The sequence below is a fragment of the Pteropus vampyrus genome, unplaced genomic scaffold, assembly GCF_000151845.1.
Source record: "Pteropus vampyrus isolate Shadow unplaced genomic scaffold, Pvam_2.0 Scaffold5, whole genome shotgun sequence".
NCBI classification, from domain to species: Eukaryota; Metazoa; Chordata; class Mammalia; order Chiroptera; family Pteropodidae; genus Pteropus; species Pteropus vampyrus.
The window spans coordinates 9372333-9395698 of record NW_011888786.1 but is presented as its reverse complement, the minus strand read 5'-3'; the positions used below and the strand labels follow the sequence as shown (position 1 = coordinate 9395698).

General features: G+C 33.1%; 1 protein-coding gene across 7 annotated transcripts in view; it reads right to left on the bottom strand.

Annotated features, from left to right (window-relative positions):
* Nucleotides 1–23366, bottom strand: part of TBC1D19 (TBC1 domain family member 19) — a 104751-nt gene that overhangs the window by 69611 nt on the left and 11774 nt on the right. For 2 of the 7 annotated variants that reach the window (XM_011365491.2, XM_023534256.1), the window contains exons 2-6: nt 18976–19048; nt 17954–17999; nt 12288–12363; nt 1266–1340; nt 14–77 (exon numbers count right to left, since the gene is read on the bottom strand). In XM_011365491.2, coding sequence (XP_011363793.1) covers nt 14–77; nt 1266–1340; nt 12288–12363; nt 17954–17999; nt 18976–19048 — 334 coding nt within the window. Of the gene's footprint in view, nt 1–13; nt 78–376; nt 456–1265; nt 1341–12287; nt 12364–17900; nt 18000–18975; nt 19049–23366 lie in introns of those variants that run through there. The other 5 variants (XM_023534267.1, XM_011365509.2, XM_023534260.1 and 2 more) reach the window with 4 other exon arrangements.

Below are 23366 nucleotides of genomic sequence, written 5' to 3'. Positions count from 1 at the left end.
GTTCTTAATATACCTGGTTCATCAGTTCCCATTTCATTCCATTTATTGAGAAGTTCTTTCTGTTCTCCAACTGGCCTCTAAAAAAGGTAATTTAAAAATTGGTTTCATTTTGTGATGTTCAGCAATGCAGCTGAAAAACAAGAATTGATAACTTATCTAAAGTTTTAAATAAGCTACTATAACATAAGGAAAAATAATTTCATTACACATGGTAAACTTTTTTGGCATTACACTTAAATTATTATTATTATTGAACTATTATATCTAGTCTCAATGGCTCAGCTAATGAGTTCAAGAAAAGAAGGTAAATAACCTGTACTGGCCAGTAAATTTCACAAAGAAAAACTGCTCCTCAGCCACATACTACACCTCTTACCCCATCCAGCAACCTCAGAAATGCATCGCAAGGGGGACTGGCCAAGAGAGTATGATTGTGAGTCAGTAGCATCATCTTCCTATATGAAAGACAGTATATTACACAATACTACATATTTAGACAGTTTTTCATATAAATTTATCCTTTTTTTTTTACACCATCTTTCTGATGTCTTCAGTGACTTGTCCTTGGACATTATCCAAAGTACATTCATTATATTCTGTCCAACAGCGGAATAAATATCAAGTGGGGAGACTGAAGTGGAGAGAAACTTGTTCTCCCCTACTCATGAGCAGCTGTAAAGAATCCAGAATACTCCTCAAGTAGATTTTCTCTCCTTTTTCATCCCTCCCCGCTGAAAGCCCAGACTGACAGACAAATGTTGAATATTAGATCTAAGTAAATTTAATACTATTCAATCTAAAAAGTTCTGCAGAGAGATGACAAATCATTCTTTTCATTCCCTATGTTAATACTGAAAGATGGTACCATATTGGCTATTACAAGATGACAATATGCCTGAAATTTATCTTTAATTAAAAAATATGGTAACTGTACTAATTAGCCAAAAAGTAAAAAGATTAAAGGTAATTAAAATCTTTAAAGTGCATTTATAACCTTTATAGCCAAATCTCTAAATAATTTATATTACAGATTTTATACTTTATTTCTATTTATTCTCAAGTTATATGTTTATTACAAACAGCATTACAACATATATAATAGAAATCTATATAGAATACACCCATATAATTGGCCTTTTACAAATTTGTTTCAAAAAACAAACCAATATACTAGGCAAAAAAAAGATAAATCTGCCTAACAGTTATATCTTCATGATACTTCCTAGTGCTTGATACACATTAAAATACTTAAATGTTAAAAGTACCTTTCGTGCCAATGGAATACTCAGTTCAGTGCACATACTATTTAGACTCTTCAAAATTCTTTTTTCCCAACTTCCCTGAAACATAAGGAAAAAATCTATTATCGTTTCTGGTTAACAATACTGAAACTGATAAAAAAAAAAAAACTCACTGGTTAAAAAAATTAAAAATGAATTAGATAGAAATGGTGAGGTTGGTTCGGATTTAGTATTCATTAGTTCAGTCAATAAATATTCATTACTGCCTGATACTATCCTTAGTGCTTTGAATAACAGAAAATCTCAGTCTTCATGAAACTGATACTATAGCAGAGGATGCGAATGAGGGTAAAAAAATAATAAATTAATAAATCACATGGTGATAAACATTATAAGAAAAAATAGCAGATAATAAAAAGGTAAATTAAATTTAAGCATTTTATAAATGTTTGATACTCAGGAACCACATTAATGACCTAGTAAAAAATAAAATTTTACAGAAATTATTACATATGACTTTTCAGTTCTAAGTACTTCAGTATGAATGTTCTAAGAAGAACTTCTCCTACAAAACCATAATATCACTATCACACCTAAAAATTAATAATAATATTTCATATCATCTAATATTTAGTCCATATTCAAAATTTCCAGTTGTCCCCAAAATATCTTTTACAGATTTTTTTAAACCCAAGATCCATTAAAAATTCATTCATTATATCACATTTGGTTGTTATGTCTCTTTTAGTGTAGCTTAATCTAGAGTCTCTTTGTCATTTTCTATTTTAGGATATTGACTTTTTTGAGGAGTCCAGGCCAGTTATTTTTTAGACTGTATCACAATCTGGATTTGTCTTACTGTTTTTCACGGTACTGATTACCTTCTTCTCTATCCCCTACATTTCTTGTAAACTTGAAATATTAAGTTAATTTTAATAGTCATAGATTTGATTATTCACGGGTATCATGAATATTTTAGTAAATTATTCTTTTTAATGCCAAGATAAAATGTCATAATTTCTGTTTGGCTTTTTACTAAAATATGCCTAAAGTCTACTTCTGCCTCACTGAAACCAAAATAAAATAATCCCAAAGCTCCAAAATTTAGACCAAGAAAAAGAGAAAAGAACTATATATTATATTATTCATAAAAGACGGTTATAACCCATCAATAAAAGTAGAATAATAACAACAGCTCCTTTATGTGGTTATTATAAAGGTTAAAGGTGAAAAGTACTTTGAACGGTGACATAATAATGATAATAATCATTCAATAACTGAAAGCTTTTGCCACAGCTATCATTCATAGCTTCTCTAACACACACATTTACATTACTCTCTTTATCTGGATATACTCCCCATGCTCTATTCCATTCCCTAACATGCTTATTCCTACTTTATCTGAATAAATCTTATTCACCTTTTAGGTCTTCACCTCTATTAAGCCTTCTCTTACCTGGTCTTCCACCCCAGATGATATTAGGTGCCTACTGCTTATGGGCTCTCAAAGCACCAATTCCTTCACCTATCATGGCACATTATCTCATTTTGTCTAGCACATAACAGATGTTCAATAACTGAACAGTTTTCTACTCAAAGTAATGTTACGAGCATTTTAAAGTTTTCTGATACAATGGCCTAAACAATAAATGAACAAAAAAAAATCATCTACAGAAAAAATATAGAGCTGTGTGAAATAAGCCTTAGTTTATTAAATATATAAAATAGATCTTCAAGAATAAAATATTACTCTTAATAAATTATATAAAATACTCCCAAAACTAATTCCATTTACCAGCTTATTTTCAGTTCTTTTTATTATCGTAAATATTTCTCTTAGCTCTGAAACTTAAAATATATTAGAGTACCTTATTCATGATCAAACATTAATTACAATACAGCTCACTTTCATCTCCAACATCCTTATTCTCAATTTATCTGGGTAAACCTTATTCGATCTTTACATCTCAGCTTAAATCACATTTCCTCTAATTAGCCTTCTGTCACTTGCTCCCCATTCGAGAATGTGCTGGGATCAGGTACAAGAAAACTTATTTTTTTAAGAAAGTAATTTTAATTTAATCATTACTATAAAAAGAAAATTTGCATGAAGATTAAAAATCCAATCCCTGAATTTGTATTATTTATCCTATTGTATAAAGAACTAAATTGCTGTCTATTGAAATATGATTCAAAATATTCTCATTTTCATCCACTCATAAAAAGGGCTCTTAACCTGATAGAAAGGCAACTCTCATATAAAAACAAAATTAAAGTAACAGTAGATACAATGTGTGGCTCATAATATATTCTATACATATTTTCAAGACTGCAAAACACAATTTTAACATAGCATAAAGTCTAAAACCTCAAACGTGAAGGCCATTCAAAATAGAATATCATCTTCTGGAATGACACTTTAACAAGATATTCTGAAACATATTTGTTAACTTATCCTTTAAAAAGATTATTTTGGCAAAAATATCTCATTCAGGTGATTTCTATAAACTACAATTTTAAGTGATTAATCGTAGTTCTCCTAAATGGGTACCCCGCTGTACCAAGTATTTCAACTTATCAATTTTAAATTTAACACATTGGATGTTAGATATAGAGAGAAAATAGTTAAGAAAAAAAGTTACACAGAAATCAGACATTGGAATAAAAAGAATGAAAAGAGTTTAGGAAACAGAGTTCTGTAATTTATATATGTTATTAATGCTGTGAAATAGGTATCATTACCTTCCTTTTATGAATAAGGAAACTTAAAAAGAACACATGAGAATAGAATGAGAAAGAAAGCAATGTTGATTAAATCTTTATTCGATTATCATTTTTTTCTGTGTTCTCAAAGCAGAATCTTAGAAATAACCCAGAAGAGAAGAAAGAACATGACTAAAAATTAAGGAAGGATAGAGGAAAAGAATATTCAGTTCAGAAAAAAAAAAATGGGACTTTTGTGGCTAGAACAAAGGAAAATTAGGTGTAGTAGTTGAGTTTTCAAATAATGAAAAGACATATTCAACAAGTATTTATCAGGCACCTATTTAAACATATGCCACTAAAGATGAATAAAAACAGCATCCCTGTCCCTAAGAAACACATTGTTTTTGTGGTGGGGAAAATAAGGCAGGTAAACAAATAATGTGGGATGGGTTCAAAAAGTTCATGTGGGCTGTATCATATATCATAAACCACAGAAAGAACATAAAAGAATGAGCAAAGAAACAGGAAGCTAGAGCAAAACTTCTCGCTGTCAATAGAACACATACCACTTGCTTTAAAATCCTAAAAATAATGAAAGAAAAGTGATTCACCATGTCTTCTCCATTCCCTGTTCCATATTGATGACACAATGACAATGCTGGCAGAGCTTTTCCAAGCTAGCCCTTGCAAGAACTTTGGTCAGATGGTCAGAGAAGTCATTTCCATAGATATCAGAAATAGGAATAGAACTTCCTGACAATGAAGGGAAATCCAAGATGAAAAAAATGGCTGCTTTCAAGCTGGGTCATCCCTTAAGTTCCCTCAAGAATTCTAATCTTAATTAAGTGGTATTCATTCATTCCTTTGTTTACTCATTGACTCACTGACTCATTGACTAATTTAATGTCTTTTATATGCCATACACAAAACTAGGACCAGTGAGTAAATCTTATAAGAATCATATGATTATTTAATATAAAAAGTTTCCAACAAGTAGAAAGACTTAACCAAAATGGCTTAAGTCAGTGTTTTCAGAAGTACTTAATAAAAGGAGATAAACTCCAGAGGTTAGACTGGCTAAAACTGAAGGTCCACTTCAGCTCCAGTTTTATAGATACTTAATTTTTCTCAAGTTCTATTTGTAGAGGTGACTAAATAAGCCCCGAGTTTCTAAAATAAATATTCAAAAAATCATAGTTATTCCTGTTCTATTGTTTATATAAAAATTTCAATGTACACTTAGCACCAAAAAAAAGAGCAAAAATAGCAAATAAGTTCTTAAATGACAGTAAGCTAATACCAAATAGAAAGAAAGTAATGTTTTCTACCCAAAAGACCCACAAAATAAATAAAGCTTTAAAATTCTATTTAAAAGGAAAATGAATGGCCTTTTACATTTAAAATGTTTAAATAGGAAGACACTATGTTTCACTCAAACCCATATCCTCTCCAAATGAAATTATTGTTGCCTTCAAATCAGTTTCCCTAATAATTGAAATCTATGATATTAACTCAAAGGATTTCAAGAGTTTTATAAATAAGGCCAATTTCTAAGCCATGAGAAGCAAAAGATTTATATAAAAGAATCACAATTGTCTTGAAATCTTTAAATGAGTATTAGCTATCATCTTTTTTATAACAATGAAAGTAAATAAGTCCTTAAAAACTGTATAATAGTGTGCAAAAAGTTATGAAATTATAAAATTAAAAAATACTTCACCCTGTCAAAAAATAAAGAAAAGCAAAATAATTATAATACAACTACCTAACTGGAAAATATTTTACTAATTCTTCTTTAATTATCAATGTACACATTTATTTAAAATAATTAATAAAACAGAACACTATGTAAAGAAGAAAATAACAAATAAGCATCCACAAATTTCCATCAGCCAAAAATAACCACTGTTAACATTTTGTTCTTTCATTTTTTTCTATGTGTGTATGTATATAAATGAGATATGTATGTGTATGTACATATTTAAAGTGGAATTACATTGTTTTAGATTTTGCTTTTTTCATTTGAGACTACATTGTATGTACTTATTTCATAATATTTCTTTAAAAAAATGACATATTGATGCTTGTATAACACTGTCTTTTGGAGCTACCATGTTATATTTGAGCAAGTCCTATTACTGTTCATTTAGATTTTTAAAATTTTGTTACTATTATCATGAACACAAATTTTTGTTTCTCTGATTCTTTCCTTTAGATAAGGTTCTAGAAGTATAATTATACTAGGAAAAAGGATATAAATATTTTCTAGGAGGGAACATTTTCCACTTTTTGTTTATTCCATTCATTCATCATTTAAAATAATATCTATTGAGCATCTACCATGGGCCAGGCACTGTGCCAGATGTTGGAGATAAGTTGTGAAAAGAGAGACACTGAACCTATTTCACAGAGACTACGGAATCTTGGTAATGATACAAACAACCCAAGTACTGTGGTAGGAAGTATAGGGTGCCTCCCGCGCAGAGGATTGGAGACACAAGAAAAGTACCAGAAAATCTGAAATCTGGGGGTCAGAGGCTTCCTGAAAAACTTAGCCAGAAACATTTGAGATTTGTGGGGAGGCAGTTTCAGGTAGAAACAACAACACGAGCAATAGTTCTCCTACTGGAACAACTGAAAGAGATCAAGCATGATTAGACAGAGAGAATGTGTGTGGAAATGGAGAGGGATGGGGCAGTGTGAGAAGGCAAGAGAGAAAATGAGAGGTAAAAATGGGCAAGATCGTTTACAGCCTTGTAAGCAAAAGTAAAGGACTGGAATTGTATCCTAAAAGTCTTAGAAGTTTTAAGAAATGGACAGTACAGAAAATAGAAAGACCAATTAGTAAGGGGATGAGAATTGAAATAATATAAAACTAACAAATTTCTTATTTTTGACTAGGTTACTATATTGACAAGGAGCAGGGTAATTCAACCACATAGCATATTTTGAGTTTGCCTGAGCATTTCTGGACTGGATAGTGGAATAGGCTGAATATCACCTAGAGCCAGATTTCCAGGTTCAAATTCCAACTCTTCCACTTACTAGTTTTATGAAGTTAGACTTAACATCATAAGAGTAACTCACCTCATAAGCTTGTCATGAGTATTAAATCAGTGAATACTTGTAAAGCACTAAAGTGGTACTTGGTACATATTAGACCTCTATGTGCTTACCAGTATTTCACAAGAAAACTCATGCCTTTATATTTATCATGCTGTAAATCAGTTTCTTCAAATACTGCTGTTTCCTAAAGGTGTAGCAAAGTAACTCCCAAAGTATTTTACATGGGTTTCATGGTCATAAGTTTGAACAACACTGGATTAAATAAAATTGAACACTTCTTTACTGTTGAACTTCTCTGAGCCTTTAAACATGCCAAAATAGATTGTAAGCAACAAAATTAAGGAGTATTGGATTAAAACCCAAAATATAAGATACAAATCCATGAGTCCCTACTGATATACATAAGTGATTAGAATAAATAATTAAATGGTGGGGGAGAGACAACTCTTCCATGCAAAAAAGATTTCAAATAATTTCTGTTGGCATTCCCTCCTCAAGGAAGTGGAACATAACTGCCCCTCCTGAAGTGTGGATTATATATAGTGGCTCCCTTCCAAAGAGTACAGCATATAAAGGGAGAGAAAGAGTGCCTTTACAGTGGAGACACCGCACAAATACTACCTCAGCCAGGAAATCCACGTCTATATCAACAGTGACAAATCACATTGATAGTGTGTACCCTGATACGATGTGATGAATATAAATGGCACTTTATATCTGTGGTCTCCCTCCAAAAAAACCCACAACTACAGTCTAATCATAAAAAAAAAAAAAAATCTGACTAATTCCAACAGAGGGATATTCTACAAAATACCTGACTAGCACTTCTCAAAACTGTCAAGGTCATCAAAAACAAGGAAAGTCTGAGGAACTGTCATAGCCAACAGGAGCCTAAGGAGACATGACAACCAAATGTAATGTGGTATCTTGGATGGAAGCCTGGAACAGAAAAAGGATATTAGGTTAAAACTAAAAAAATATGAATAAAGTATGAACTTTAACTAATAATAATATATTAATATTTGTTCACTAACTATAACAAATATACTATACAAATGTAAGAAGTTAATAATAGGGGAAACTGGTATGGGATCTATGAAAGCTCTCTGTATTACTCTCTCGATTTTTCTATACATCTAAAACTCATAGAGAAATAAAATCTATTAAAAACAATAAAATAAATTATGATTTACCAACAAGAAGGTAGTATGTGCCTCAATTCTCAAATTTTTTGTCCATGGAACCTTTTGTGATGGAGCATCTCTCAGGGCTAGTATTCAGCAGAAAATACTCTGGGAAATGCCAATACAGCATAAAAGGACTCTTTCCCTCATCAGCCCAGAAAATTAAACACCAACCCAGCTTGCCAAAGACTGCTGAGAAGTGATTTACATCCCAACTCTGAAGGCACAAGATGAGCTAAGTGAAGTTAAAATAACTCATAAAACTTTATTAGAAAAAAAGGAATCAAAAATTTCTAGAGTACAGTTCCAAAAATATTTTTCCCACATATTTTACCAAATAAAAGTGATTTTTGATTACGAAGAGCAAATAACAATCTAATAAGGAACCACCTGTCCCAACCTCCTTCCCAGTGTTCCTACAAAACTTCCTAGTCACATCCCCTATAGCACACAGCACTTTCTACCTTATATTACAATTCCTTGTATCCAAGTCTTCTTTCAACTATTAAAGCATGAAATTATCTAAAGGTAGAATCTATGTCTAAGTTACTTCCAAATCTCCATAGCATATAGCAGAGTGTCTTCCACTAGTAGGCATTCAGTAAATATCTTTTAAAAGAATATTGTAATCATTGGTAGAAGAGATAGCAAACGCCTTTACTATTCATTTAACGCAAATTTACTGAACTCCTGCTACATAAAAGTAAGTATACTAGATGTAGTGGATGTAGATTTCAAAACAAAAATGTTTTGAAATCGTTACTGCTTTCAAAAGACTTATAACAAAAGTCAGAAAGATGTGTACAAAAATTACTATAATAAAGTGAAATTTATGATAAGGGCCATAAAATGATTGTGTGCTAAAAGAGTCCAAAAAGGGAGAGATCCTTTTAAACAGGGGTAACAACAACATCAGAGAAGAGATGTCATCTGAGCTGACCTTCGAAAAATAGATGGGATTTCTGTAATGCAAAGCAGGCAGACAGGGCTTTCCATGACAAGAAAGCAAAATAAGAAAAATCTTAAAGATGAAAGAGGAAAAAGGAAAAATGATTCACTTGGAAGGGCACAAAGGACAGTTATAAGACAGCAGAGACTGAGCAGGTGAAGGGGAAGCTGTAGACAAATAGTAAAAATTCTTAAATGTTGGGCTTTGGAGTAGGAACTTTGTTAGGCAATTGGGGGTCACTAAAAGTTTATTAGAAGGCAGTAAGATATAGAGCTGTTCACCTGCTTGTAGTTAAAGTTAATTGTATTGAGATTATATAAGGTGATGGGGTGAGAGACACATTGAAAGTTAGGAGGTGTAAGAGTAAGACAAGGATGTGAATTAATGCCTGAAACAAAGTAAGCACTCAATAAAATATAGTCGTCATTATCATCATCATTCATCATTGTGATCGCTATGGTAATGGCCTTGATAATAAAAAGAAGAGGAGGCTATAATACTATGGAAAGAAATAATTTATAGAACTATCTGGATGTGGAAAACTGAGACTAAAGATATTTCAAGTCTAAATTACTATAATAATGATAGAAAGCAATGAACAGAAATAGGAAGAGATGCTCATTTTAGGAATAACATCATAAACTCAATTTTAGACATGTTTAGTTTGCTCTCACAGAAGAAATATACAATAGATAGTTGATCATGATGACAGGAGCCAAAAAAAAAAAAAGATGTGGCAGAAAACAGGGAAGCTATGGAAGCTTGAATGAGATGACTTAAATATCCTTAATAAAGTAGTTGTCAAATGTTAAAAATGAGAGAGACAGTGGTAGGATTTTGGACTACATGAGTGTGGAAAAACTTTGGGAAAACCTGGAAAGCAGAAAATGAATAATAAATAATAAAAGGATCGACAGGCAGCAAATGAATCTGCTGAAAGATAAATAAATGAACTTAGACAAAATTAATGGTAAACATAAAACTTATGTGATTTCCTTCTTAAGTATACAACAGTTTCCAAAAAGAGAAAAATAGACAGTAGAGGTAGCCTTAGGCTGAAGACTGGTACAGTCTTCTATTCATTAGACAGAATAGAAGTCTAAGGAAACAAGAGCTTATGAGGGAGCTTATGAGGTGCAGGAGAGAACACGATGGGATGGTAGTGATACGATCCAGACTGGGTAGTTCTCATGCAAACAGGAGAGAACTCCCCCGACAGAGCAGACCACTGAAGAACTAGAGGACTCAAGGAGAACAAACATAGGAAGAAGGCAGACACTAACTGGTAGAGGAGGCATTCAGTATAACCATGGTTAAAGAATTGATTATTTCAACAAATATTTATCGACAGTGTTCTGTAGATTGGCACTGTGTTAGATGTTGAAGATAAATAAAAAACACAGTCCCTACTCTTTAAGACTGAATACTTTAGTACAGAGATTGGCAAACTTTATGTAACAGGGAAAACAGTAAATATTTTAGACTTTGAGGGTCATAATGTCTCTACTGCAACTACTTAACTCCGACACTGTAGTGCAAAAACACCCATAGACAATATATAAATAAATGAGACTATTTTCCAATAAAACCTATTTTATTAATTCCTGTAACTTTCAATGGGTAACACGATATTACTCTTCTTTCAATTTTTCAATCAGTTGAAAATGTTCAAAAAATATTCCTAGCTTGCCAGCTGTATAAAAACAGGTGACAGGGCAGATTTGGTGCATGGCTATAGTGTGCCAACCCCTGATTTGGTGGCTAAGTCGGGAAAGAAAAGAGAGAAGTACCACACATATACACAATACGTACACTTACCATTCCTTTACCTGCTCAGCAACTAGTGGTAAACTATAAGAACGGATCTATTGTTTATCTCTCTATCTCTTCTTTTTAGTCAAGAGAGGAAACCAACTTTTGTGTTTTGTTTCTTACACCTAGTTTGCTAAAACTGATACTTCCTATAAAACTTTTGGAAATTTTCAAATTTCGCCAAAAGATATTTAGACTCAACGTTTTTATTTTTATTTTTTTGAGTTTATATTTTCATAACAAAAGACCAAAGTTCTTTCACACGTGTCATTTAATGACTATGCTTTATGACATATCAATAATAAAGAAATATTGTCTAGGTACCACCTAGAGATAGAAATATATTACATATTTCCTCAAATATCACCATGTTTTCTGTTTTTATTGCTTCCTTTCACAATCTAATTTTGAGGGGTTTTAAATGAAAATAAAACTTGAAAAATATTCCCCCCTCATACCACTGCAGTGGGATGCGGTAGCTCACAGTAGAGGAATATTTCTTAGGCACAGCAGAACCACCGTCATCATCGTTGAAGCTGAATGATGGTTCATGGGAGTTCTCTGGGGGTATATTTGAAATTTCTACAATAATTTATGAGACTATGATGGAGAAAGAAGAGTAACTCTGTGATAGCCATTAAGTTCCTTGGCCCTGGCAGTCAGAGTCTTACCAAGCACTGTGAGGTACAAACAATGCCACCTGGCAGGCAGGTGGATCAGGCTCCACTGAGGCAAAGGACAGTTTACAGTCAGGGGCATGTGACAGAACTGATTTTCTATTTTAACAGTTTTTTATATTGTTTCTGATTCAATTATTTTATTTTATTCTTTTAAAGTGGTGTTAGTTTTCAGCTCATTTTAGATAGCAGGTTCATTTGACTTCTGCAAAAGAACACGATTAGTACATAATAGCCTGCTGTGAGAACAAATATATTTCAACTACAGTATCAATAACACTGGCTTCAAAAGCCAAGATTTTAAGAGAAGAGTGAGTCAGTTCATTCCCATTTTATTCCTTTAATATCACAGAGTATAAGGATTGATTGTTGTATAATACCTTTATCATATTTTAAATTTCAGGCCAGTATGACTCATAATTTTTTTCTTCTACTCAATGTTTTCAGGATTACTTTAGTAAAATAAGTGTGATCCTTGGTTACTGAAAGTAAAAAAGAAGAGTATGCAAATACTATTCACATCACTTTAGCAGTTCTTACACAGTTTTTCATATAAAGGATAATATATAATCCTGATAGCAATAACAGTCTTTCGCTCTGCATTATATAACCTGGCATGGAAACATATAATTTAAAATGAACAATAACCAACCTGTGCTTTTCTCATGTATACCAAAGGTTCTTTAAGATGTTCAGGAGGTGCAGCAGGATGACTAGGTAAAGGAAACCTAGGGACAAAAAAAGGCAGCTAAATATTGTACATTATTCTTGATAATTAACTAATTCTCTTGGTTAGAAATTACTTACCTCTGTAGTCCATGTCAGAAATGAAACAATATTTGTTAGCAGTTCTATATGTTTACACGAAGTGTAACAGACTAATAAATTCTTTATTCTTATCCTATTAGTACTATAGTTTTATTTAAGCAACTTAATTACTAAGTTGCATAATAATCTTAATCCATAAACCGAGGTAATTTTAAAACTATTTAGCTCTGCAAATGCTCATATGAAAACTGTCATAACTTAATTTTAACATATACATATGATATTTAGAGAGATCTTGACAGGTTGAAAAAAAACCATTGACTTATTAATACATCAACTCTTTTCATTTCCCCCAATTTCCTTTTCCAAATGATTATATATTTTTACAAAGTTGAAATAATAATATAATCTATTATAATTCTCATTTTAATATGTAATGCATAAATTTACAAGTTCAATAAAATTTAAAATTTTAATGTCATGAATTCTTTGTTTTTTTCTAAGTAACTTTACATTTTATATTTAAAATGTATTATTTTTACTAAGAAAACATTTATTCAACAAATTTTTGAGTCATTCTAGGTACTAAGTATATGGTGATGATTAAGACAATATCCTCTGTTCTCATATACCTAACAGTCTAGTAAAGAAAGTCAATAATTACAAAAACAAACACATAGAATAATATCAGGTAGTAATAAGTGCCATGAGAAAATGAGAGCAGAGTATGAGATAGAAGTGGTTTGGAAGAGTAGGGAAGGCATCTAGGGGAGCTAATATTTGAACTAAGACATGAATGAGAAGAAGTTGTCTACGACACAAAGATCTGGGGGAAGACCATTCCTGGTAGAGGGACAGCAAGCATAAGACCCTGAGGTGGAAAGCCAGAATGGCTGGAATGTAATAATCAAGGCACAGAGTGATGCGAAATCATAGACAGAGAAGGCAATAGGAAAACATGATCGTTTTCAACATTTACTTAGAGGTTCCAAGCAATATATAACTCTTTCACAGCAACATATAACTCCTTTTGAAGTTGGTCATAGGACTTGTACCCACAGCAAAGCACCATGTTCCAATAATTGAGAACCACACATGGAATTTTCAAGAAATTCTTCATGCTGGGACATCAGCGTGTGAAGAGTTAACAGGCCACTTGTACCTATCCCAGAACCTAAGTATAAAAGGCTCAAATGTCCATAAAAAACATTTCTAGAATAAAAAAGGCAACCTATCTTACCTAATTTATAAAGCAGTTTCACTTACTAATTACTTCTAGCTGTTCACTAAAATCTACATTCCGTGTACTTAAATAAATTATCTTTCTCAAAGGAAAAAATGATAGCCTCTAGATACCTCAGTATTCTTTCTGATATGCAGGATAGTTTTAAAAGCTATATATTTCATACAGCTCAATATATAATTTGTAAAGAGATATGTGGTTTATCTCTTTAATAGTGCTCTAAAATCCTTTCATTTTAACATTCTTTCTAAATGTAATAAAACTTAAGACATTTAGGATTGAAACTTGAAAATACTTCCTAATAATCTTAAGAGTTAATTCTCAAAGAAATTGATCCAAAAAACAGGTAGCAAGAAGTGGCAACCCAAAACACTAATACTGAACCAAAATCAAGTTAGATATTTATTCATTCAGAAATATTTAATGAGAGGCTACTAAGTGTTTAAGGTAATAAAGATACGGCAGTGAACAAAATAGGCTAAAATCTCTATCCCCACAGAGCTCACACAGTGGTCTGTGGAGATGAGGGCTGTCAGATAGGAGCCGTGCATGGAACCTGTGCGTCACTGCTGACTCCTGACTCTTCCTGTCCACTTGAATACATCTCATCTTTTTCTACCCCACTGACTCTGCATTAAGCAACCAACATCTCTCGCCTGCATTCATCCAAAAGATTCTTAAGTAGTGTCCCCTGCTTCCACACTATTTTCAAACTATTTGCCAATTTGCCTGGCTGCTATCCAGGAGGAGTGTCTTCCTTATTCAACAGTGATTGTATTTCCAGCATCTAGCATTATGCCTAGCACATCTTAGATAACTAGTATGTTGTTGAATGAATAAAATACAAATATGGTCATGTCACTATTATGCTTAAAATTCTAAATTAAAACCTAAATGTTTTTAGGATCCAGTCTACAAAGCTTTGAGTACGAAGCACAGCCCTGCCTACATATCCAGCATCATCCTTTACCATGCCCTTTCCCCTATATCACCCAGCCATACAACTTTCTTCCTCCAATGTGTCACATTTTCACCTCTAAGTCTCTAAGCCTCTTGTTCCCTTCTAAAATATCTGAGCCCATTGTATCTCTCTGCCTAAGGCACTTCTCTTTTCTAATCCTTCCCCTGACTAACTCTAGCTTAGTGTTTTGATCTTAGTATGAATACTGTTTCCTTTGCTAAACCATCACAACATCCCCAATTCGAGTCAAGCACTAGGTGCTCGTTGTACTTCCCCTATCATAGCACTTATAATATTGCACCATAACTTCCTCTTTAAAGTCTGTCGGCTCCACCAGGATGTAAACTCCATGAAAGCAAAGGCTATCTAGCTTGTTCATTTTCCTCAGTACCCAGCTTCAGGCGTAACACATAACAAGTACATGGTAACATTTAAAGTAAGGCAAAGAAGAACTATATGATTAAAATATTCTGATCCAGGTTCACTGCCTGAGCACTGTTCCAGCAAACACCAGGAACATTATAAAGGCTTAGCAGATGTCGAGGTCTAGTGTAAGGTACTCACTATCTAAAATCTTTCCATTATTGTCCACTACTGTTCAACACTCATACCTCTCCAAGGTATTGTAGACATTTACATATATCTACTATAACAGGAGACTATGGTATATCTTCTTATATATGCATAAAGGGTTTTTTAAAAAAAGGTTTATTTATTTCTTTATGTTCCTTAAGGGAAAATGATGTCATCTAATTCTTTATAAATAGCTTTACACATAGTACAATGAAGACTAAAACAAAGAAAGAAACCGGTGCATTTTCAGTGTAAAGACTGTCTTATTGAACTTTTTATTGTAAGTTTAGGATGAATAATTATACTGAGTGCCTCAATTCAACAAATATTTATCATGTGTTAGCATTGGTAAATGGCTCAATAACTTTTTTCTAACTGAATAGCATTTATTTGATGCTATAGGAGATGCTTAAAGTAAAACATAATTCTTGCTTCATAATACTTTTAATCCAGGCGAGAGATACATGAAATGTAGTAAAACCCAAGTGCTTTGGAATCAGGCATCTGGAGGTCAAGCCCTCACACTGCCATTTACTAGCTACTAAATAGTTACTAAAGTGGGCTGAGCCTCAGTTTTCTATTCTGTAAAATGGTGATAATAATAAATTCTAAATTATAGAGTTGCTATGAAAATTACATTACATGAGGCAATGTATATAAAGTGCTTAGCACAGCGCATGACATAAAATATGAATTTGATCAATGTAAATGACCATTAATGTAATATTATATCATTATTAACAACACAGTAACTAAACAAAGTGGCAACCTTGAGTGCGAAGAGCTGACTTGGGCTATAATTACACATTTCACATAAATAACAGAAAATGGAAAGTTTCCAGTTATATTTGTTAATTAAGAATCTGACAAAAATCTTTGGAATGTTTACTAAGTAAAATGAAGTGAACAATTTCTAGGTATCGTCTATATAGCTCACGTGTCCGCACCTCTATTAGGTGTGAGAGAAATTCTTTTCAACTCTGATTATTTAACCTAATGAATATTTCTACTTCACTTTCTGCTGTTTTTGCTTGTCTATCTAATGGTTTCTGCCAATAAAAAGTGCAACGAAACATGCCAAGTCCCCTCTCCTCTTCTGAATTGTGTGTGGAGACCCCTCTCCCTCACTCTGGAGGGTCCGTCCCTGTGACAAGAGCTCTGTTACTACAGCAGCCTTGGCCCCTCTCCAGAACCACAGAAGAGGTTTAATGCCTTATCTAATTTTTAAATTTTGGAAGAATAAACTGAACATGTTCACCCACACTATGTAACTGGAAGGGCAAGTCTGTTTAATTCTGGAGTTCAGTTAAATGACTCATTTTGCTCTTGCACTAAGCTATGTCTTCCCACCTAGTCTTTATCAGAAATAAAGTATAATCTTGATCTCTCATTTGCCTTTATGTTTTATCTTATTTCTCAATTTATTCAGAACCCCAATGAGGAAAAAGGAAGTTTTAATGGACTCCTTCAAAATTATTCAAAAATATTTAGTTAACATCTACTGTGTAGGGTACTGAGGATATGACCATGAATGAAATAATGTCATGCCACAAGTATAAAAAGGCACTCTGTCTCAAGAACAATTTTCAAGATTGCATTAGATCACAAAAACGGCAATCATCAAATGAGAATCCATGTTTGGAATTACACACAACAGATGCTTTGATTCTACCAGTATCAAAGACAAAGACATTGAAATTACAAGCTTTCTATGTAATTGTCAGAGAGAGAAATCACCATGTTCGCATTAATCACGCTGTGGCATCTCTATACATATTGTGAATTTAAAACCTTACTTGTCATGGTGACTAGCACCAAAAGTATAGTCACAGTCAACTTTAATTAATAGACAACACTGATACATGATGTTAAGACTTCATAAACCAAGTGAGAAAATGGTGATAAACCAAGAAGCAAATATTGATTTTAAAAATGTGTGTCTAACACAGGTGCCCAGACTTTCATTGAGTCTCTTTATATTGAAATGGTTCTGGTAAACTGAGTTGTCTTGTTTTCCGGTTAACAGCAGGTTAGAAGGGGCAAGTTAGAAAGGGGAGCGTTAGAAAGGAGAGGATGCTACAGACACAGATGCATTGGTAGCGGTTAAAATAAAGAAGCGGACATAAGAATTCTGTTAGACTATATATAAACTGCATGAGGGCAGGAATTGTGCTTATTGTTCTATACTATATTCCCAGCGCCTAGCGTAGTGCTGGCACATGGTAGGTACTCAGTAAATAACTGATGAATAATAAAATATTTAAAAACTACAAAAGCTAATGTTCTAAATCTACATTTTTGTAATGACAAATAGTTCTATATACCTCAACAGACTCTGAGGGCAAGTCCACATAAACAGAAACATTCATTTCTTAATAATGATATTGATTTTGCAAAAAAAGTCAATTATATCTAGTACAGTCACTTATGAAGACAAATAAAAAGGGTAATATCTGAAATGGCAGCAATAAAAAGAAGGCTGGTTAGCTTCAGTTTTCTGAAGTGTTAACTTATGAGAAACATCTTATTCCCTAATTATACTGGCTAAATAAATTGTTAACATAAAATTTTTGGTGGTATAAAAACCCCACCTATTCATTATTAATTCTCAGGTAAAACTGTAATTGTTAAAAGTATTAACTTATTTGAAATGCTATTAAATACTAATGAGATATATTAATACAATGAGTATATATAGCAATACTGTATTCAGTACTTACAAAGTTAGTATAGCTAACATGACAGTATCTCAAAATAGGTATGAAAAACTCACACAGTCAGTTCACTATAAACAGCATTCTGAAGTTTCTTTTCCCAACCTGTTTTTTAAAAAAGAATAAAATATATAAACATATTAGTTTCTAATATACACATTATAATCAAATTTACCTAAAACTGTAACATCATATTCATTTTTGAAAGAACTTTATCAACAGCCAATTGCTGTATAAAGTGTTATTAAGGAATTAGTTCCTATATATTCACTATACCCCTTGGCAAACACTGCATAGCCAAGTTGTAAACATGACATTATTTTTTAAGTAAAACTATTGCACCATTTTATCAGGATGGGAGGAAAATTCTCCCTTTTTTTTTTTTTTTTTTTTACTGTTAAGGTACTCGATGAATGCCAAAATCTTTAGCGATTGTACTACTAGTGCTATGAAGAATGTTCTGAAGGAAGGGCAGAAACAGCCAGGCACTTGACAAACATAGATCACAAGTAATTAGTTACAACTAACTAATCAGTAAACTCCTAAACAACAGAAGCAGATTAGTATAAGGCACTGCCAATTAAACAAGTTAGATTAACCACTAACCACTTGAACTTTTCTGGGTAAGTAAACCACTTAATACATCAGTTTCATGTGCAAAGGTTTATAATAGGGAACTTCTCTTCTTGCTCTAAAAAGAAGTAGGATTTTCTTTTTTCTTTGAAAGGGTAGAAAAGAGGAGGGAAAAGAAATGTAGAAGGAAAAAAGCCACAAATAAAAAGTAAAAGACAAGTCGCTTAACCAGGGAGGTTCTTCATACATTCAGGATATATTTTGATCAGGAAGGTAACAATACTTAAAAGTGGTTAACGTAAAGGAGTCATCCCCCACTGCTCCTGAATTTTTGCAGCATTTTATTAATATGTATGAAAGTTCTAATTCTTCCCAAATAAAAACCTATCCAGCCACCATTTCACAATTTCGAATGAGTAATTGGACAGCTGGGGATAAAATATTCCTTTCAAATAAAGTATTTCCTTATTTTGCCTTAAAGAATTAGGGGAAAAGGCAGCTTACAAACCTGAAGTTTTAAAGAATTCCTTAATGTCTTCTTTTAGTGATTCAAGTTTAATCTCGGGTCTCTGAAGACTGGCCTAATTTTGGAAAGAAGAAGAAAGAAAAAGACAGAGGTCAAAAGCAAGTCATTTAATACTAACTAAAATTTTAAAAAGAAATGTCCGAATGTGCATGGTATTTAAAAATTCCCATTTGAGGTCAGAGCACCTTAGAACTGGACTAGCTCTCAAGAGAGAAGATATTTTCACCTATTTTTAAAACAGAGGATCTGTGACAGCATAGTGCAGTCCACTCAAAATATAAAAACTTGCAGTTTATGAACAGTTAACATCATCTATGGTTTTTATCTTTATGAATATTTAACATCTATTTTTCTAGTAAGGAAAATACCCCAATTTCATAAGTTCATTCTCTTAATATACTATATTCAGCATATAAACAGCATCATCACCTAATGACCAAAACCCCAGTTGCATCCATAAAATAGATTTTTGAATATTGTCTTCCTCTTTGGAGTGCTGCTCAGTGTGAACCTGCATTTGTCGTGCATATTTACGAAAAATATATAAAACTACAATTTCACAAATGTTTATTAGTATCTCTTTCATTTTCAACTGCAGGCTTTCTAGTCTACTGGTTTTTCATACTGCAATTTTTACCAAAAATAATAATTTCTTCAACTTAGAATGACTTCAATTACTTTCAGTGTGTTGGTCTTTCATCAACTTCTAGCTCTCTCCATCAAGTTCCAGAAGCCTGTTTCTTAATAAGGCATTTCTCTTAGGATATCTTATAAGCAACTCAAACCTAGTAAGTCAAAAATTGATCTCGTTTTCCATCCACTGCCTTGCTCCTTCTCTTCTATTTTTTAATCCTTATCCATTCAATTACCATCCACCAGATCTTCCAAATCAGAAACTTCCGTTATTCTCAATTGCACACTAACTCTTCTAAGATTCGACCCATTTCTGGGAAGATGGCATTAGTGGCAGTGCGTTTTGTTTTTAATCTCTGATTTCCACTTAAAACAGACCAGGCACCTAGATAGCAAAATCAAAATCCCAAGGAAAACATGTACAACAAAATTTGGTCCTAAGATATCCCCCATAAACCTAAAATATGAGCAGTTGGGGACAAACCAACAGAAACAAGATCTATATGGTATTAGCATCCATCCAGGAAAAAGCAGAGGGAAGCAGTTGAGTATTTGATGGAGGACTCCATAATAGCCAACAAGTATTCACTGGAACATATGATACACCAATTTTAGAACAAGAGCTAAAACTGGGAGGAGTTTTGCCTGCTCCAATATAGCAGACGAGGTCTGAAGAGACTGGAGTAACCTAGCATCTATGAATTCTCGAAACGGACCAACCAGGACACTTTCCAGAGAAGGTCACATTGAGGAGAAAATCTTGATAAAGTAATAAAACTTGAGGATGACAAGGAACGAACTTATTACCTTGAAAACTGTTAAATAAAGGAAAAGTCATTTACCCTGCCTTTCCTATAGAAGCTGTAACACTGGGTAACCAAATAATAGATAAGGGGCAATGTCTCTTTACAAGAGTATTCCAGCTAATAACTAAAACAGATATGATATATTTAGAATATCACCATTTTGCAACTCTTAATGAGCTACTAATTTTAGGCATTGGGCAAAAAACAGCTATTAACCTTGCAAAAGATAACCAGACGAGATGTGCTTCTCAATGAAAGAACACTCCACTGCCAACAGCCATGGCCACCTGAGTCTGCTAAAGCCGCTGGGTCCAGCTGTCAATTTACAAGTCAAACAAAGGACAGAGAAACATGCTAAGCTTAACTATGAGTGTGTAATCTGAAAAATTCAGGATGTGAGAAATTCTAAAGGTCAAACGCAAAGTTTCACTTTTTTACTAGGGTGGATTTTACAGTCATTCAGATTATAATAATTCATTATATTACAGATTTGTTTTGTATAGTTTGTGTTTTATTTTATGATCAAAAGAGTTAAAAAAGAAAAAAAAGAAATTATGTCCCCCAGTCAATTCCTTCTCTCCATTCTAAAGTCCCACACTTAAGTCTACATCCTCATCATTTCTTGTTGGAACAACACAACGGCTTCTGAACTGGACATCTGGCCACCTTATTTGAATTGCAACTATCCCCGACCCCCATTCTCACACCTTCTTATTCTACTTTTTCTTCTTTGTTAGCATTTATTATCTCCTAATATACTGCATGATTAATTTATTTACTACGTTTATTGGTCTCTATTTTGCTACACTTAGAAGTAGGCAGATATCTTTGTCTATTTGTTCACTGTTGTATCCTAAGTGCCTACAGTAGTTACTTTCACAAGTAGGTGGTCAGTAAATGCTTATTAAATAAATAAAGCAATTTCTCTTTTTTCCAATCCATCTTCTAGCGTTTTCGTCCTAAAACATAAGTCTTTCCTGGCTGTGGACCTCCATAGCACACATAAGAAGTCTAAACTTTTCAGCAGGGTGGGCACACTAGGCCCTTCATTATATGGACCAACTTATCTTTCCATATTTATCAGCTGCTTCTCCACCAAGCTAACAACATCCTCTCTTTTCTCATACCTCCTCCCTATGCATATCCTACTCTCTAGTCGCAGTGAACTATATTCACTGATTCCCCAACTGCCAAAAACTTTAGGGGTTCCAGGCTTTTGTTCATGTTTCCTCAGATATAAGTGCCCCTCCACCACCTTGGCAAACACCTACTATCTTCCAAGACATTCCTCAAATACCACCTTCTTTCCCACCCTTGCCTGCAAAGATAGTACACTCTGTTCCTCTGTCATAGCATTTATGATGATTATCAACTCACCTATTTATCTTCCTGACTGTTAAATTCAAAGGCAAAATGATATCTTCTTTATTTCTGCATTCCAAATGTTAACTTGGCATTGTTTCTTGAAAAAATTATACTGACCAAACCATGTTATATCCTTTTTAACAAATTTCCCCCAAAATAAACAAGGAACTTTATAAAAATTATTTTTAAGTTTGTTTTTCCTAGGATTTTAAAAGCTGCAAAACCCTGTTTATTATTCAAAAGCACTGTGGCAAAAGGAAATAGGTTTTCTTTTACTAAGCTTGTATTTGGAAATGACTCAGAGGTAGCACAATTTGAAGAACTTCAAGAGAGAAATGGTTATTCTTTCTAAACATTTTCAGCATTTCAAGGTTGCTACACCTCCTGGGTATACTTTTTTATATCAAAGGCAAACCAAATTCACTAATCGTCTCATCTAATTATAAAAATATTGAGAAATTGGAAAATCAAAAGCGGAACAGTAACAGGAGGACAACATGGTAAGGCACAGCATTTCTCAAACATGTTTTAGCAGCATAATCCCTTTTCAAATGAAATCTGAGCCCTGATAGGAACCCTATTATATAAAACACACTGAAAATGGTATTATTAGACAATGAGAACAATGAGTCTTTTGTTGTCTAAAGTATGATTAACATTAAAAAGGTACAACTTTATACTGCTATAGCCTCGATACACAATTTGTTTTTTGTATTTTGTTTTGGTTGCTCAATGTAAATAGAAATTCACAGAGATGAGTGTTTGCATTTTTAACAGCCATCCTGGCAATCTCAACACACTCCCCAATTAAACTGCTGTGGGAAATTGAAGGAGAAGCAGTTGGAAATTTTTATTTTGAAGACAAATCACTAAAATTATTTATCATAAATACAAAAATCAGACAAAGAACTTCTGGTACTTGTAACTGCTAAAACTATGCATACCATAGTATTGCTACCTCATGATGCATTGCTGGCTCACTTGTCCTGCATCTCAGCAGAGTACCATGATGGGGGCTGCTGAGCAGATGTACCTGTGCTCGGCTTGACCAACACCAAACACTGCACACTCCCCTGTACTACTATCCCCACTTGTACGATGTACCATGAGCGGACACACACAAGCCCAAATATTCTGAAAAACCAGCGCAGAATTACATCCTTCCTCAGTGATGACACATTTGTAAGTGTTCCAAACATAGGAAGAAATAGGAAAGAAGCAGGTTTTTGTTTTTGTTTTTTTCCCCCTGGGATCTACCCAGAAATAAGTTAATTTGGAAGCACAGTAGTAGATTATGAAGTATTTGATATAACAATGCATTTGAAAGAGTGTTGTTTTTTCATGTAATTTTAAATCAAGTATTTCTAAATGACTAGAACATTTTCAGAATCCTTGGATGTAATAGAGCATAGTTTAAAAACTACGTAGGACTAAACGAGAGAGGGATTTTGTATCAGAAGGCCTGGAATCATCTCTCAGCCGTATTTATTATCTTGGTCAAATTACTTAACCTCTCTGTATTTCAATTTTCTTTCTTTGCTTTTCTTTTCTTTTTTTTAATAGGGAAAC